Raw genomic sequence first — 18780 nt, forward strand, 5'->3', positions numbered from 1 at the left:
AAGGTACCCTCAAATTCCTTGATGAACAATAATGCTAGTTCTACAAGTATTATGGAAATTTGAAATTTTGAAATGCTTCCATTCTATTGCTTATTTTTATATTATTCTTTACATTGTTGTCTCTGTATCTCACATTGGTCCTTTCCTGTTCCAAAGCTTAACTCAAGTCCTAAAACACTTCAAATAAAAACTGACAAGCACTTTCTCAATTTCCAAACTCCATTCTAGAGACACCAGTGAATTGCCTCTTCAAAAGCTTGCCCCATGTTCACTCAAGTCACAGTGGAAATCTATCACTGAGGCTGCCAGTCCCAATCATAGGTCTCCTTATACACACTGAGGCCTTTAAGTTTTCCAACAGCCTCTCATTCCTGGCACCAAAGCCAAGAGTATGTTCAAGTCCTATTTGTGGATGCAAAACAGCAATTATCGCTATAGGATTACTATCCCATTACCTCTCCAATAAGTAACTAACAGGAAGAATGTGAGTACAGAAAGTACACTGGGTCACAAATCCCCTTTCCATGCACTATTCAAACATTCCTTCAATGAAGGTATCTTCTGCATGTCAACTTGTCAAGAGTTTATTTGTAAACAGCTCTCTGTGCTGTTACAAAAGCTTATGTTTACTATTTAATAGCTAAAGAAAATTCAATCAGAGTAGAATTAGTATATTAGTAGTAATTAATTAGTACCGTAGCACATTCCTATTCAGCAACTAGTGGCAAAGGAAGAACAAAGACCTCTTATTTTTCCAACCCTGCAAAGAAATTACCTTCATTCCTAGCTCACATGGATATTGCACACTTTTTAAAATGACTATATAACTTGGTCTATCCTAGTATTAAAGGCATAGAATTAGAGACAAGCAGAGGCTTTCATGAGACTCTCTTGTTTCCTACAAGTACATTTACAACATTCTTCCTTGGACATATAAATAACTTATGGAAGTGCCTTTTATACTTTTAACAAAGCTTTCAAGAAGTGCTATTATGAGCTGGGGATATGGCCTAGTGGCATGTGTGCTTGCCTCATATACATGAAGCCCTGGGTTCAATTCCCCAGCACCACATCTACAGAAAATGGCCAGAAGTGAAGCTGTGGCTCAAGTGGCAGAGTGCTAGCCTTGAGCAAAAAGAAGCCAGGGACAGTGCTCAGGACCTGAGTCCAAGGCCCAGGACTGGCAAAAAATTTTTTAAAAAGAAGTGCTATTACTTCCTCACCTCAGTCTACCAGAGTTAAAAGATCAAGGTCAATTCACAGTGCTGACTACCACTGAAAGACACAGCCACACAAATCAGAAAATGCTCTCTTATTCCTAAACTGAATCCTGTACTTGCAATTTAAATACATAGAATTCACATATATTTCAGAGGAAATAAAAATAAAATAGCTACAGTCTTTTCATGAGTAAATCTACTCGGTTCATTTCATGAGCTATTTTTTTATTTGTAGTTTTTTGCAGCAGAGGAGGAAATCGATGGATAAAACATACTAGCTGATAGACATTTAAAGTTCATTTCATTTATTTACCTAATATAAGGTTAGATATAAATTTAGATCAAATGTATATATAAGACTAGTACATAATACATTTAGGTTACATAATAAAAACCATCTTAGCAATAAAATCTGAAACACTAAATATCAGAGCCTTTTGAAGGTGCAGCAAAGTTGCCAGCAATATCATCTTTATACATTTTCTATTAAAATATAAGGGGAGAAACAAAAGAAAAGTAAAATGTTTGCAACTAGCAATACTTAATAGTATTTGGAATATACCTTATTTCCAAAGAAACTTATTTAAAAATTGCTATGATTTTCAATCTTGAGATTACCCACAGAAATAAAAGAAAATAATTTTAAAAAGACCTTAATTTCAAAATATAAACATGAGATACCTAGTGATATCTTCAGTAAGCTGAGAAGGATCAGGAGGATAAAATTTCACATTAAAAGTGAACAGCCAAGGGAGATCTGTAATTATGAAACATCATAGTTATTTATCTTATATTACTTTATAAACCATTTATCCCACTATAAACCAGTTTGAATTTTCTGACTTAGAGGACATAACTATTATTACAAAACAAATTTGAAATGAAAAATTAGTAACCACTATTAAATAATAAAAGATTCGACATGATGGTGCACACCTATATTCTCTGTACTCAGGAAGGTGAAGGTCATGACTCTGAGCTCAGCCTGGGCTACACAGTAAGATTTGTTTCAATAAATAAGTGAATAATTTGATCACTTTTGAAAAAATATTTAGTAGTATATGTCAATGAGTGTTTTTCTAATGACATATTACACACAAAAAATAATACAACTTCAGTGCAATATCTGTGAGATAACGTTTGCTTTGCCCAAACAATTTCCCATATTCTTCACTCTTAAAAAAAAATTAGAGCCAGGCCTGGTGATACATGACTGTTATCCCAACACTCAGGAGAAGGAAAAAGGATCTCAGAGACAAACAACAAATCAGAAGCTGGGGATACTTCAGAGATACAATAGGTACAGTACTTACCTAGCCTGTACAAGGCCCTAGGTTTAATGCTCAGCATGACCAAAAATAAATTAAAAATAAAATTTGGAAGAGTTCTCTATTGTTGCAAGAAAAGGAATAATGACCAAGTTATCACAATAATTGTTCAGAAAATGATTAATGGTATCACAAGATATCCCAAGTAAAGGAGGATTTGGTAAAACTTCAAAATACTTAAAAGACGGGGCTGGGAATATAGCCTAGTGGCAAGAGTGCTTGACTCGTATACATGAAGCCCTGAGTTCGATTCCCCAGCACCACATATATAGAGAATGGCCAGAAGTGGCAGAGTGCTAGACTTGAGCAAAAAGAAGCCAGGGACAGTGCTCAGGCCCTGAGTCTAAGGCCCAGGACTGGCAAAAAAAAAAAATACTTAAAAGACAACAAAATTATTTCCCAGGTTTTATAGGTTACAAATTGGTATACAACATATACTTTGCTGTATTTTGCCAGCGATACTGAGTGTTAACCAACTATGTCATGAATGACATTTTGACTACTGTTATTTATACATTAGCAATATATTGCTATATCATGTTTCATTTGATTTAAAAGAAGGAAAAAAAGCCCAAGAAAAGGAGAGAGAGGTCATTTTCCTAAAAGAACCTAAATAATTCTGCTAGCCCAAATTTAGAGTTTTGCTAGTGGTATCTTGAAATAAAAACATGTGTGTATGTATGCATATGTTTGCCCATTCTACATACATGTAAAGCCTCATGAGATTATTTACAGACTTGAAAATTTCTTCAAATCTCATTTTCTTATTTAATGTGTCTGCTATCCATCACCACTGGCACACTGTTTCTCTCACTCACAAATAACAGATCCTTAGTGAGTAGCAAATATGCACATAACACACATGTACTTCCAGCAGGACTCTAGCTCAATACATTTGTGTTCTACTAATAAAGGCAATCCTGCTGAACTCTAGAAACATATTTCAGTTTCACTTTATACCTTTAAAATGTAATAATGGGATATAAGACTTTTCTGAAATGGAAAGAGATGATATTTCTTGGCCTATAATGTATGCTGAATTTATTAATGATAGTTAATGCACAGGCATTCTGAGGTGACTGCTAATCCATAATCAAACAAAGTCATAACAGGATTATCATTTTTAAGGGATTCTTGTTTGTTTCCTAGGTATTAACACCACTATACGCTTGCCTTGATATGACTACAGACTCATGTTTCTAGTAGAACAGTTACATTTTAGGATATTACTTCCAAACCTGAACAATCCTTTGACAAAAGTTTATGAACTTACGGTATACAATGTGTAAAATATATACTACATGTGAAATGGGTAAATCAAGTTAATTTACCACACATTTTTGTGCTACAAACACTTAAAATTTAGTATTAGCTCTTCAAACTACTTTTAATTCAATTACATATTACGCCAAATGCTACCTAGTTATATATAAACAAACTAGCTATGGAGTTATGTATATATTAATAATATGCAAACCTTAGACGTACAGTCAAATATGTATACTTTAAAATATATTAAGCCACGTATCTTTGCTAATTGCCTTTTGGCTCTAAGGTAACAAAATCATAGTAGAGACTGAGGTAGTAACAGAAGAGTTGAAAGAAAAGTTCTTTCATGTATCATAAAACAAGTAGAAAGAAGTGAACATAGGGCTAAAACTTCATTTTCTCCATTTATATCCTTTCATGAGGAACTCCAGCAACTTAAAAAGCTAAAAAGCTAGATCCTATTTATTACTGTTATTTCTCTGGCCAAACCACGGGGCAGAAGTCCGGTAAAAACTTTAAAATAACTTCAACAATAATCAAAACATAGGGGCTGGGAATATGGCCTAGTGGCAAGAGTTCTTGCCTTGTATACATGAAGCCCTGAGTTCAAATCCTTAGCACCACATATATAGAAAACGCTAGAAGTGGTGCTGTGGCTCAAGTAATAGAGTGCTAGCCTTGAGCACAAAGAAGCCAGGAACAGTGCTCAGGCCCTGAGTTCAAGCTCCAGAACTGGCAAATAAATAAATAAATAAAATCAAAACATAACCTGATTTATAATCAGCAAGAGTTGGCTTTTTCCCCCAAAAGATGATATCCAATAGCAAAGAGCTGTGAGTTTAATCTACTGCCAAAAACAAACCAAAGGTAACAAGTCTACAGTATATTGATGAGATTTCAGAGATTGCCCTGTTCTATGATTAGGTCTCTTGGCAGGTCTGGTTTCCAAGAAAATGTTAGAACCCAGCATCCTCATCTTTCTGAATGCATGTAGTTTATAGCTGATGTAACAACTGCAGAGAGGACAAAAGAAAAGGTTCTAAAGATTTCCACCAGTTTCTTCCATAATGTCAGCATGATGTACCTGTACATACGTATTCCTCCCCATCCTTCTCCTGTCATGAAACAAATATTACACACACACACACACACACACACACACACACACACACACACACACACAAAATGGGTATAGATGGATAAAACATCAAGATAATAAAAAGAGAAGAGAAAATGGGATGAAAGAAACAAATGTTTAAAAGCCAAGAATAACAGTAAAAGATAATGCCACAATCATGCCAGGCTGCGTGTGATGCTTGCAGTGTTCGTACTCAAAGTGCCATATCCTAAGAAACTCCTCCATTCTGGGCAAATCAGACATTTAATAAAGGACGTGTTAGGGTAGGGATGAGTCTGTAAGAAAGGAAAATGGAGAGAAAGAGGAGTGTATGCTCAAAATAAAAAAGTAAAGAAGGAAAGAAATGATAGTAAGACTAAAATCAATAACTAGAGAAAGAAAAAGGAATGAAGACAGTAGAAGCAAAGATCCTCAAATGATATGTAGATGCAAAGGACAAAAATAAGCCACACAAAGATTTGTTCCAGTGTTTTGATATTAAAAACACAATAAATCTGTGCTGCACTTTGCAGCTTAGTTCTCAGAGAAATGGCTTCTCCCTGGACAGCTCTGAGGCCCACAATCTCAAAGGAGTTATTAGGAATTTACCACTTTTCCAATTTTGTTTTACAGTGAAAATACTCTACCCCCTCATGACTCACTTGCCATCTCTGCTTTAGTCCTCCACAACTGTGAGTAAATTAAAGAGACTTCTCTGACTACATTAGAGATTTCTCCATGTTGATTACATTTCTTTGCATTGCTATCACAGCAAGTCAATCTACAGGCACATACCCTATAGAGGTGACTGGGGCTGGTTAGGAGGAACACATAATGTTAGGTTGAAATTCAGTGAGAACAAATAGGGAAATGAGAACAATGGAGTAAGAAGGCCTAATGAAAAAAACCCAGACTCAAAGAGCATATAAAATGGAGTTGGACGCAAAACAAATGGGCTGAAGAGAAGTTGGTGATGACAGAGAACTGAAAAGATTACTCTGCTTTGACCCCTGGAGTCCTTACTCTAGCACAACTAAAGAATACATGCTCCTGGAGCTTAAGATACATGCATGTCAACTACTATCCATATTTCCAAGATGAACTGGACAAAAAATACTTATACCTAGAATAAACCTTCTTAAAGAGAAAGTGATATATAATAGTGACAAAATAAACATTTACAATTTTCAAAATACGTTTATTGGAGACAAAGTAGCCTTGAACTCAAACATCATGCCAGGACTTCCCAAGTATTGGGATTATAGCCCTGCACCATCACATCGGGCTAAACGATCACATTTCTATAAATAGATCACATATGAATATGATATATATCACGGACTTTTGAAATGGTGTATATGCAAAACAAAAAATTGATCATTTTATTACTTTCTTATTGTTCTAGTCTTTTATTAAAGATGAAAATAAACAGATGTGAAGATTAGTAATTTCAAGTATAATTATTTAAACACTCACTTCGAAGTTGTCTCTTTATTTCTTTTGCAGGATCTAGCCAGTTCTACAGGAGAGAGGAAAAAGGTTAATTATTATAAGGAGTATCTTAGAAGTAAAAATAGATAACAGTTCAATTACACACCCACAGACACACACATACACACACACACACACACACACACACACACACAGTACTAGGACTTGTACTTAGCCTGGGTGCTATTCCTGAGCTTCTTCACTACCACTTGAGCCATAGATCCAATTCTGGCTTTTGGTGGTTAATTGAAGGTAAGAGTATTATAGACCTTCCTGTACTAGCTTTGAACCAAGTTTCTCACATCTCAGCCTTCTGAATAGCTAGGATTACTGGCATGGGCCAACAGCAAGTGTAAATGTGTTTTAGTAAATGAATTCAACCCAATTTTCACCTATTAACATTCCACTGTGTTATGTTTATATATTAAAATACTTAAGTTTAAGGTGACCTGTGGTTAATTTTCTTAGATATGAAAATCAAACATCCAAAAATGATAAGATATAGTACATGCACATAAAATCTTTGAACAACTGACAAGAAACATCCCATGGGCATTGAAATGAGAGTTCTTCATAGATTGTTCTTATATTCAAGGAAGATATAATGCCGAAACTATTAGCTAAAATTCTATATGCCAAATCAAGTACCATGTTCTTAATTTTACAACCACTTTCATCCTCTTTTAGCCTCTAGGCTACAATGAGCCATGCTGAGAAGATACTGCCAGAGGGAATATGCTCCTTTCTGGTCTTTAATAACTATCTTTCCTGCTGGACTTGGTGGTGTACTTCTGTAATCTCAGCACTCGGGTTAAATTGGGAGATTTCAAGTTCAAGGCCAGTTTGAGCTGCACAGAGAGTTCTGAAATCTTTCTTTCAAACCTCTTTCAAAACGGGAAAGCACAAATAAGGAGCTCTTTTTTTCTTTCTTTCTTTCTTTTTTTTTTTTTTGGTAGGCTTTGGGGCTTGAACTCAGGGCCTGAGCACTGCACCTGAGCGCTTTTGCTCAAGACTAGTGCTCCACCACTTTGAGTCACATTGCCACTTCCGGTTTTCTGGTGTTTAATTGGAGATAAGAGTCTCCTGATCTTTCCTGCCTGGACTGGCTTTGAACCAGGATCCTAAGATCTCAACCTCCTGAGTAGCTAGGATTACAGACATAATCCACCAGTGCCTAGTAGGAACTCATTTTCATTTGTCCCTTATTTCTCTTTTTAAAAGCCAAAAGAAAAACTTATTTAGAAAATAAACAAAAAATAAACAAATATGAGCTACTAGGTTTTAAAGCACGAAGGACATAATCTTTATAAACGAAAGATTCCATTAAAAAACTTAGCATTTCTTCCACATCCAAATATCAATACTAAAATTCCTTAACCTTACTAATATAGATAGGACAAATACATTTCTGAGATACAATAAACCGATTCAAATTGATTTTTCAATAAAGAAGTTTGATACATTCTAATAAATATCTTACATAGTATAACACTTGTGCTTAAACAGGACTTTGTTCAAAGACATAAAGCAAAGCAAATACTTATTGTTTCACAGGCGACAACAACTTATCATCTTGACAAAATGTTGAAAGACAACGAAAACATGACTTTATATTATCAAAAAATAGTAACACAGCATGCTTTGAGAGCAAAGCTGCCCAGACTCTTTGGGTATTGCTATACCATTCATGACCTGCACTTGGGCAGCAAGGATGCAAGGTATGCAAGGCTCTGTTCTAACACTGGCTATATTCAAGCCTCTCAATAAAGAGCCATCAGAGCATGCCCTAGTTTCATATTACTGGTGTTCCCAGCTGTCTGGACCATTGATATGAAGGACTAGTGGGAGCCTGTAGTAGTACCTCCAGTGTCATGTTAGGGAGCAGCTCCATTCTTCCCTCAGAAAAGAGCCTGGCACTTGGCTTCTATGCCCTGCAGCTGCTCTCCCACATAACAGCTGGTTCACAAATTGGCAGTTATGAAGACACAAGGGTGAGAAAAAGGGCATTCAGCTCCAAGCCCAGACTACACAGAGGCTGGGAGAGGTGAAGGAGTCAATGTGCAGCACTTTCAATCAAGAAAGTTAACCATCACCCAAGAAAAACTGAATCAGAGACTATTGGTGACAAACTAAAATGAGGAAAGGCAAAATTTCTCACACTGTTAACACACGGAAAGAAGAAAGTAGAGAGAAACTAGTTTCATTGTGCGTTGACACAGATACCTGCTACAGAAGAGCACTAAAAGGGCTGTCCCAGAAGATGGTAAAGCAACAGCATCTTCTCCAACTCTAAGGACTAACACTATGTCCTAGCCATCTGTTACATTCTACATTCTATCCATACCTAACACACCAAGTCCTTGTATAAATTATCTTACAGTTTCTACAGAGCATAGTGAAAGTATGAAGAGCTCTACAGATGTTCAAATTCATACGTGATAAAAGTCAGCCATGCAAAATTTAGACTCTCATCCTTAGCCCACTTTTTACAACACTGCCTGTTGGGATATACTGAAAATTGGTACATTTTTTTCTTTTTTCAAATCACTATCAAAAGACTAAGTAGACTGAGTTTACCTGTTTTGACCAACCAGTAGCAAGTGACTTCTAGTCACCTACTTAACCACACTTGTAAATTACCTTTTTTCCCCCTCAGGCCTGGGGCTTGAACTCTGGGCATGGGCTCTGTCCCTGAACTTCTTTTTGCTCTAGGCTATTCTCTACCAATTAAGCCACAGCACCATTTCCAGCTTTTTCTGAATAGTTTACTGGAGATAAGAGTCTCATGGACTTTCATGCTGGGACTGACTTGGATGGGTGATACTTAGATCTCAGCCTCCTTGAGTAGCTAGGATTACAAGTGTGAGCCACTGGCACCAAGCTAGACTCCAACTTTCACTGAGTAAACTTACTACATATTGACAGCTTTCTGCAGATTCTAGCAGAGTACAAGTACCATGTTCTTAAATGTAAGTGTGTCTCTCAAACTCAAGCAGCTGTAGCAAACTCAAGTAGCCATAGACCCATTGCCTTGTATTCTACTTGCTAACCTGTTACTCATGACAGAAACAAGATAATCACAATAATCAATCAATAGCATCCTATCAACAGTTGTAAAGTGCAGTTAGTTGCCCTTAGTACAGTTAAAATGATACAACTAGATAGCAACTCAAAATATATACACAAAATACATCTTGTAGTTCTGACAGTTTCTCCTTGACTAACACTCATGGAACTCCTCTGAATCCACTTCTCAGTAAGGACTTAACTTTTGGACTTCTGAGTCTATCATCTATGTACCATTCAATGTTAACTAGAATCTTATCTGTCAATAAGTTGGTTTAACCAGAACTTTCTATCCTCAATTATCTGGTTCCCCCTAAACATCTGACTAGGTTTCTCATGTGCCACCGTCCCCAGGTAGTGTAAGGTCCCCTCAAACACCTCCCATCGGCAAGAATTCTGTTAGTTCACTTGGCCAGAGTCCTCCTAAGCAGCCCTTTGCTATGGTTTAGCTCTGAAATGTTCTCAGATCACGTATTATCTGTTTTGTCACGTATTATCAATGTTTGGGGGTAAGGCATTGGAGAAATGCCTGAATCATGAGGGCTGTAACCTGTACTGAGTTGACCATTGAAGGGTCGATAATCCAATGGACTATTAAGAAGCAATGGAAAACTCAGGAGGCAGGACCTAGTTGAACAGAGGGAATCCTTGGAGGAAGATCTTGAGGGTTGTTATCTTTATATCTGTACCCTTACTGTCTCTCTGTCTGCTCCTTGGTCACCATGAAGTGAGCAGTTTTCCTCTCCCATGCCTTTCCACCATGTTGCTTCTGCCTTGCCACAAACCTCAAAGCAATGAAACCAGCTGGCTATGGACACTAAAATCTCTCAAACTGTGACTCAAAATAGAACTTTTTTACCTTTAAGTTGTTTTCCTCAAGTATTTTGTTACAGTGACTGAAAACTGAAAAATAATTTTCTGCTATTTCTTTTTAATAATATTCAATCCACTGACACCCTGTCCTGACCTACAACCCTGACTTCTCAGCTATTAGTTATATCTACTTTCCTTATATTTGGAGCTGAGTCCAAACTTTTACTTAATGAAAAACTATTACAGTGGTATCTATAGGGATGGGAATGTGGCTTAGTGGTAGAGTGCTTGCCTAGCATGCATGAAGCCCTGGGCTCAATTCCTCAGTACCACATAAACAGACAAAGCCAGAAGTGGTGCTGTGGCTAAAGTGATAAAGTGCTGGCCTTGAGCAAAAGAAGCTCAGGGACAATGCCCAGGCCCTGAGTTCAAGCTCCAGGACTGGTGGTAATAATAATAATAATAATAATAATAATAATAATAATGAGGAGGAGGAGGAGGAGTAATGAGGAGGAGGAGGAGGAGGAGTAGTAATGAGGAGGAGGAGGAGGAGGAGGAGGAGGAGGAGGAGGAGGAGGAGGAGGAGGAGGAGGAGGAGGAGGAGGAGGAGGAGGAGGAGGAGGAGGAGGAAAAACAGTGGTACCCATAACTGTTTTAAAGAATCCTGAATAAATTCTGCCTTGGTGTTTCAATAAATGTTTGAATACATATTTCTTAACAGTTCTTCACACCTCTCTCTCCTAACTTCATTTCATGTTAGACCTACTCAAGATTCCACATAAGAGTTTTCAAATGCTCAGATATGCCTTCCTGATTTGTTTTTGATAAATCTGGCCAGGGAAAGAAGTTAAAAATGCAACCCAACTCACACTGCTTTACCAAGTTTTGAAAGCACAAAAGTAGTTTTGTCTTAATTCTTAATTCCTACAGAAATTTATAGCACTGAAACAGATCTTCTTTAATACATACTTGTGCAAATTAAGTCTCATAGAGTCTACTAAATGCTGGTGTTATAAGACAAGCTACAGGCTTTCTTTATCACAAAGAAACATTCACTACATATCTGGGACAATGGAGAACTGTAAGACTTAACTAAAGTGACTGGAATTTTATTTTAAAATATTTATATGTGCACACAATATAATATTTGGGTTCTTAGTACTATTTCTGAAGTGAAATGGTCTGGCTATCATGTAGCTACTCTAATTAGTTGTCATAAAATTAGGTATTAGTATCAACTACACTTTTAACAAGTACAGCTTTCAATATGACTTACAGCAAAATGACGTTATAATATGTGGGCCAAATGCCAAATCTTAACATCAAAAATCACAAGTTCTTTTTTCCTTTAAATAGAGTCCAAAATTCTCAATGACAGTTTCCTTTGGACATGAATATGTGAACTACACAGACTTGGTATTCTGTTTATAAAAGAATATAACATGCTATTTGATTTCACATATTTTAACATTTTCCATAGCAAAGTTTACGCAAAGTTTACATAAGTGCTCTCAACACACATTAAAAAACTCAAACACTAACAATGTCACACTTTCATATTCAGAACCAATTGAAAGGCTTCCAAATTAATATGTCAACCACAAGAGATACAGTAGTTGGACTTTTGCCTCTATTAAAATTTTTCACAGAAAATGTTTATGGCTTTGCCTCACTTATACTTTTTAAGAGGTTGGACTAAGTATCTGAAGCTCTCTGTAAATACAGAAAAATACTATTAGCATGAAAAAAAGTACTAGGGTTATAGCTGGAATGTACAGCATGTGCTTAGCATACACAACACTGTAGGCTTGATCCTCAGCACCAAAAAAGAATGCAAAGAAATAAAATTACATTTATCTACCCTACTGTTGAAAATGTACAGATTTCCAACTAAGAACAAATGATTATGGTACATCAGTACAATACTAACAAGAATAATACAAAAATGTTGATTATCAAAACAAAATGGGATGGCATGCGAGTTTTATTAGAAAAATAAGTTTGCCCCAATATACTGAGGACTGGAATTTGTCTACATAATAGCAGGAACAAAAAAAATGCATAAGAAAAACTACAATGTAAATTTTAAAAATTATGAATTCTTTATTTGGTATTAGCATCTTTTTGTCAATGAAAATGTTACCACAAACCTACCCCCAACCTATCCTTGTCTTATTCTGTCTTTAATGACCTTCATCTCTCTTTAAATTCAATGATCCTATTCCATGACCAAACCCTGGGTCTTGTCAAAATAAAATTCTCCTGTTTTGAGTTCACAATTCCGTTTTCAGATATAATCATAGGTAATGAGAAGAAAGGGTAACTTTGTTGATGAAAAAAGAAACTGTTATCTCTCTTCCCCTGCACTGAAGACAGGCAGAGTGATAGAAGGCAGTCTAAGAAAAATTCAGAAGGTATTTATGGAAAGATAAGACATGTAAATAGAAAACCAAAGGGAATGATATTCACAGTGTAAGGAATATGTCAAGCAGATATAGTATCTATCAACAACTAATTTTTGGAAGAGAAATTTTGTATATCTATTGAAAGTGGATTGGAAGAGATAACTAAGAAGTAAGCCCAAATTGATTGAATTCACATAAACAAAGAGTCTTATAAACCACACTATGGGAGCTAGATTGTAACTGCTAAATGATTCTAATCCATGCAACAATATCAGATAGAATCATAGGGGCTTACTTAGCTGTTAGTTCAGTTAAAAGAGGATGAAAGTTCAATTAAGGGACTAACAAAGTAGTCAAAGCAAGAGATGTCAAAGGCCTAAACAACAGCAAAATCCTTGGAGGTGGAGGACAGAAGAGGGATACTAAAAAGCAAGACAGATGAAAAGAGAAAGAAGGAATCCAGAAGGAATCAGGGTACAGATGATGTTTACAAGGAAAATAACCAGCTTGTTTTTAGGAAACTGAAGGTACAGTAGTGCCCAATAAACAGTTAAGTATGTATGAGTCTGACACTCAGGTTTACAATATAAACAAGACATGTATTTTGCAAATTAAATTCAGAAAATGAATCCCACTATCTAAATATCACTCTTCCTTATGTGAAATTAATGTTGTAGATATACCATATTTCTTTTTCATTTAATTTTATTTTATTTTGAAGATGATGTACAGAGGGGTTACAGTTATGTAAGTAAGGTAATGAGTACATTTCTTGTTGAATAATGTTACCCTCTCCCTCATTTTCCTCACTTTCCCTCCCTTATACCATATTTCTTAATGTAGCTTATTTTATTTCTACTAGAACATGTTATTTTACAACACAGAAAATTGTCTCTGGGCTGGGAATATGGCCTAGTGGCAAAGAGTGCTTGCCTTGTATACATGAAGCCCTGGGTTTGATTCCTCAGCACCACATATATACAAAAAGGTCAGAAATGGCGCTGTGGCTCAAGTGGTAGAGTGCTACCCTTGAGCAAAAAGAAGCTAGGGACAGTGCTCAGGCACTGAGTCCAAGCCTTAAAACTGGAAGAAAAAAAAAGTCTCTATATTTTACAAAGATTAAATGACTATCAATATATATTCTCAAAAATAATGATATGGTAATGGGAGCCAATTTCTTACCATATTCTTTTTTGCCCTGTTCAGGGCCCTTTTAGGGCTAAGAGAAAGAGCACAAACAGAAAACTGTATCAAGAGTAACTTATAATTTATGGCCTTAAATAAAGCACCTAGTGTATTTTGTCTAATGTATTACTACTACTTTGGTGAAGAGTATTCTAAACAGTTCTGGTAAAATACACAGTTCAGTAGGCAGGCATGCAATTTAATTGTCTTCAGTCTAAACATAGAATTAAACCAAAATTAAGATTCAGAGATGTAAAACAGCAACTTTAGAGCTTCATTAATTTACATAATGATCACCCTAGTCTTCCCTATTTTATTCTTGGACATGTAAATAGAAATAATGGTGGCACATAAGCAAACAACAAAATTTATACCAAGTTCCTCTAATGACTGACTGTTCTGTTCTACTAGTGGTATCTGAATGTTAAATATTGGAGAATAATCTCTTTCACTGTGACCACATGCTCTGGGCATCCTCAGACTGAACAATTACAGTGAGTCTCTCTATCCACAGCCCCAAAAAGGGCTATATGGGCTTCCTTTCTAAGTTGCAATCTGAACCAAACTACTGATGTCAGGCAGATATCCATAAGCATATATGACTGGTGGAGCCAACCTTCCACATTGGCTCTCACCAGCAACAGGGCAAGAAGCACCTTTTCCTCATACAGGCACTCTGGTCTTCTAAGCAAGGCTAATGCTACTAAGTCTTTAAACAAGTATAGGTAGGTATTATTACACTTTGTGTGATTTCCAATGCCTCTTTACTTTTCAAGAATGCTCAATAACTGATATACAGGTGCCACACATATGTATGTTGACAAAATAAGCCGACTTGATTAGCCTCTATATGTAGCACCATGAGCCAGGAATAGAGAGAATATGATTGATACAATACCATTTTTAATGTTTTTGTTTTTATTCCAGAACATCAATTTTCCCACAATTAAAAATCTTTTCTCTTATGTATTTTTAAGTACTTCACATACAAATTCATCACATAAAATGACTCCATGAGGACTAAGAGCTGAAAATTTAATATAATTTTTAAATTAGTTCTTTCTGCCTCAAATAACATAGAAGTTATACCATTCTGTCTGCTCCTAAATGGAAAGTATGTGCACATGGACAGACAGACAGACAGACACAGACACACACACACACGGTTCTCTCATACAAGGTATTTCTTATTCACCAAATTTTGTAGTGAATATAAATGTTAAAATCTACATATATATTATTTTAAAGCTAACTTTTATACTGAGATTAAATTGGTTTAAAAAATATATAAAGTTGCAATCACTTACATTTTGTTCAGTGTTTTCCTGAAACAAAAGTCCAAAGTAGTCCTTTTCCAAGAGATTGAGGTGTTCACACACTTTGTCAAATAACATCTGACCCTTAGCACGTTTCTAGGAGGGGGAAAAAAGCAAAGGATCTTTACTTTTCAAACAATAGAGATAATTCCAAGATTTACTAGATATTTGTTTTCTAATACAATAACACAAGAAAGTATTTTTTGTAATTTTACTTTAGCCCTACTATCCCACCCACACATGCAAAGCCTAAATTCTAAAACAAAAGCAAGATCAAACTGCCTCCACTTTGTTTTTAAGCTGTGTAAATGTAAAAAAAGCTATGCTTTTACAGTTTTTCTACAGACTGATACAGTATATTCACTCTTCAAGGTCAGATTTTTTTAATTTAAGATAAAGCAGTTGACAAGTCAATTGTTTCTAAGCATTTCACTTAGTTTTGCTTTGAATAGCTTTTTACAAAAGGTTCCTGTCCACAAAGATGTAAAACCTTTGATAGCCATAGAAATAAAAGTTCATGTCTGATCAGTTCAAAACATAATCAAAGTGGTGATTCATTTCTAGTTAGGATGCACACTTCTAGAATATCTTAACTGCTAAGTCAGGTCAGAGACATGACTCCAACCAGATGTACTAACAGAAGCCACCAATGGGCTAGTAGTGAAAACAGCAGTGAAAAGGCTGTGAGGCTTTTTCATCCTCCAAATGAATGGTCTTCACTATTGAAGTATTTATCTGGAAAACATTGAAAAAAAAGAGTATCTGTTCAACTATCCGGTTTTAAAACTTAATGTTCCATATACATGAGACATTATATGGAACGTTAATTCTATATGTAATATATATCTTGTATATATAACATATATACACATATATATCTCGAGAAGGAAGGAGAATCTAGTGCTTGTACTATTAATCTGTTTACCATAATATTTCTTTTAAAGCAGAAAACGCCACACAGATTACTATGTTTAACAATGCACTATCCGCATCATTAGGACTCACAATCAGTACTGAATATTCAGTTAAATTACTAAAATAGGCATATGTGTCTATATATTTAAAGTATATACAAATATAATGTATTCAATAAGAGTACTGGACTCTAAGTGCCAACAATTCTAAATAAATCTCTATTACTTCTCTATTACATAACTTCTGTTTGCCTTAGTTTGGGTTGTTTTTATTTCTAGCACAAGTATAAGATGGCAATAATAGAACATATCACAAGTTGTGTGGCAAGTGCCAAACAAGTTCTCACCATGTGGTTTGATGCTGTTTGCAATTAGGGGTATTATAAAGGTATACTTAACATAACTGGATATCTATAAATAAATATTTTAATTCAAAGAGAACACACATTCATTCTGATATCAGCTCAAAGTCAACTTTTTTTTTTTTTTTGGCCACTCCTAGGGCTTGGGCTCAGGACCTGACCACTGTCCCTGGTTTCTTTTTGCTCAAGGATAGCACTCTACCACTTGAACCACAGCCCCATTTCTGGTTTTTTCTATATATGTGGTGCTAAGGAATCGAACCCAGGGTTTCATGGGTACTAGGCAAGCACTTTACCACTAGGCCATATTCCCAGCCCCTAAAGTCAACTATTCTTAAATCGTATTTTCTTACACGTTTCCATTTCAAAATCAGAACAATGATCTCCTTGACATAATTCACCTAAAAGACTAAGATGGAAACACAAAAGCTCTTTCCCACAATTGATGTTGATATGCTAGACAGTACATCAGACACCAGAATGAAAACTGGATTCAGATCCATTTCTTCTAAAATTTTGTGTGCATCTTCTATCACAAGACAGCTGCGACAAAGGGGGAAAAGTTACTCTCTTTATCTGCAAAATGGAGTTAATTTTAATTTCCTCACCTCTCACTGTGAAAATCACACCAACCCAGTAAGACACTGGGGTGTCAGAGACTATGTGTCATAGTCTGATTCCAATTATTCTTTCACTAGTGCACACCTTTGAAATGTTCAGACTTTTACTATTTTCCATGCTTCTCCAATAAATAGTTTTAAATAACTGATGAGATCCTGACTGATAACACCAGCACCCTAGCTTCCATTCAGCATCTCTATCCTCACTGAACTCAAAGCTTAGCAGCAAAAACAAAAATGCAACACTGAGGCACACGTTGAAATATGTATGTAAAAAGTGACATGGGAAACTAAGAAGGGAATGAGCGATGGTTGTCTAAAAGAAGTCATAGCTAAACTAAGAGTGTAACATCTGCAGCAACTCTTAGAGGAGAAAATTATTTTCTGAAGTGTACACACAGATATTTAAAAGAGATTACTTTTCATTTTAGATGTTTACAAAGCCTGATAAAGTCAGTTTCTAATTAAAAGATATTGGAGGATACAATAAGACAAAAAGAGGAACACATTCATATGAACAAACCACACAATAGGACTGCTAACTAAGTATGTACAGTATACTGGCCTCAGATGATTGTGGAGCTTTTGAACACCTGGCATCTAATAGATGTCAGTTCCTATGTTAAGACCATGAGGCAAACAATGAATAAATGACATATACTATCTGAGAAAATTTACATTAAACTGGAAGAGATAGAAAAGAAAGAGAAAGAAAAAATAGCCGATGCATCTGCCACCTTAAAATGGTGATGAGGGAGTTAAATGAAGTATATTGAATGTTTGAAACGTTTCATGGATTCACTAAAGGACTGCTGAAATCATGGGACCTTTGTGAACTGTTCTAAAAATAACTAGTGTTAAATATGATTAAAAAGCCTCACAGTTATCTAATCCAACCTTCTTACTTAACAAATGAGAAGACAAATAACAAAAGCTTAACTGATCTGATTTTCCAGTCTGATGTTCTAAATTCTTTTTAAAGATAACTTCTTATTTATGACATCTGTTTTAGAGTTCTTACTGCTACCAGAAAAGCAATTTTATCTTATGCTTTCTCTTTTTAAAGCCAATGCCTCAGTACACAGCCGTGGCTGGCCTGAGGATCCTCCTGCCTTAGCCTCCCAAATGCTAAGATTACATGTATGCACCACAATACTGTCATCATTTTTTAAAATTTCCTTACAGACAACTTCAATTTGGTTACACTGAAGAACTATATACATATAGACACATATATACATATATATACATATATTTGTTAACCAAGTAAAATAATAGACATTTTGCCTTAGAAATTACAAGTAAGTTTTACCAGCATACATGGCTGCTTTATTAACTGTGATAGCAATTTGGGGGTATTGGCTAAGATAAAAGAGTGTCAGTGCTTCACACTTATAATACTAGATACTTAGGAGGCGGAGAGCTATGGAATTGCAGTTCAAAGCCAAGTCTGTGAGACTCATCTCCAAAATGCCAGAAGTGAAGCTGTGGCTCCAGTGGTAGAGCGCTGGCCTTGAGCAAAAAAGCTGAGACAATGCCTAGTCTCTGAGTTCAAACACTAGGACAGGTACCAAAAAGCAAAACAAAACGGAGTATAACAAACTAAGATACATCCCAAGACTCTTTCTTTACAATGACTTATTTTCAAGTGTCAAAACCCTAACCCTACTTTTA

The 18780-nt window shown here is 35.7% G+C and overlaps 1 protein-coding gene across 10 annotated transcripts in view; it reads right to left on the reverse strand.

Annotated features, from left to right (window-relative positions):
- Positions 1 to 18780, reverse strand: part of Epb41l2 (erythrocyte membrane protein band 4.1 like 2) — a 171839-nt gene that overhangs the window by 50525 nt on the left and 102534 nt on the right. For all 10 annotated transcript variants that reach the window (XM_048354080.1, XM_048354079.1, XM_048354078.1 and 7 more), the window contains exons 4-6: positions 15202 to 15306; positions 6411 to 6453; positions 1902 to 1977 (exon numbers count right to left, since the gene is read on the reverse strand). In XM_048354080.1, coding sequence (XP_048210037.1) covers positions 1902 to 1977; positions 6411 to 6453; positions 15202 to 15306 — 224 coding nt within the window. The remainder of the gene's footprint in view (positions 1 to 1901; positions 1978 to 6410; positions 6454 to 15201; positions 15307 to 18780) is intronic.

Source organism: Perognathus longimembris, chromosome 9 (genome assembly GCF_023159225.1).
Source record: "Perognathus longimembris pacificus isolate PPM17 chromosome 9, ASM2315922v1, whole genome shotgun sequence".
NCBI lineage: Eukaryota > Metazoa > Chordata > Mammalia > Rodentia > Heteromyidae > Perognathus > Perognathus longimembris.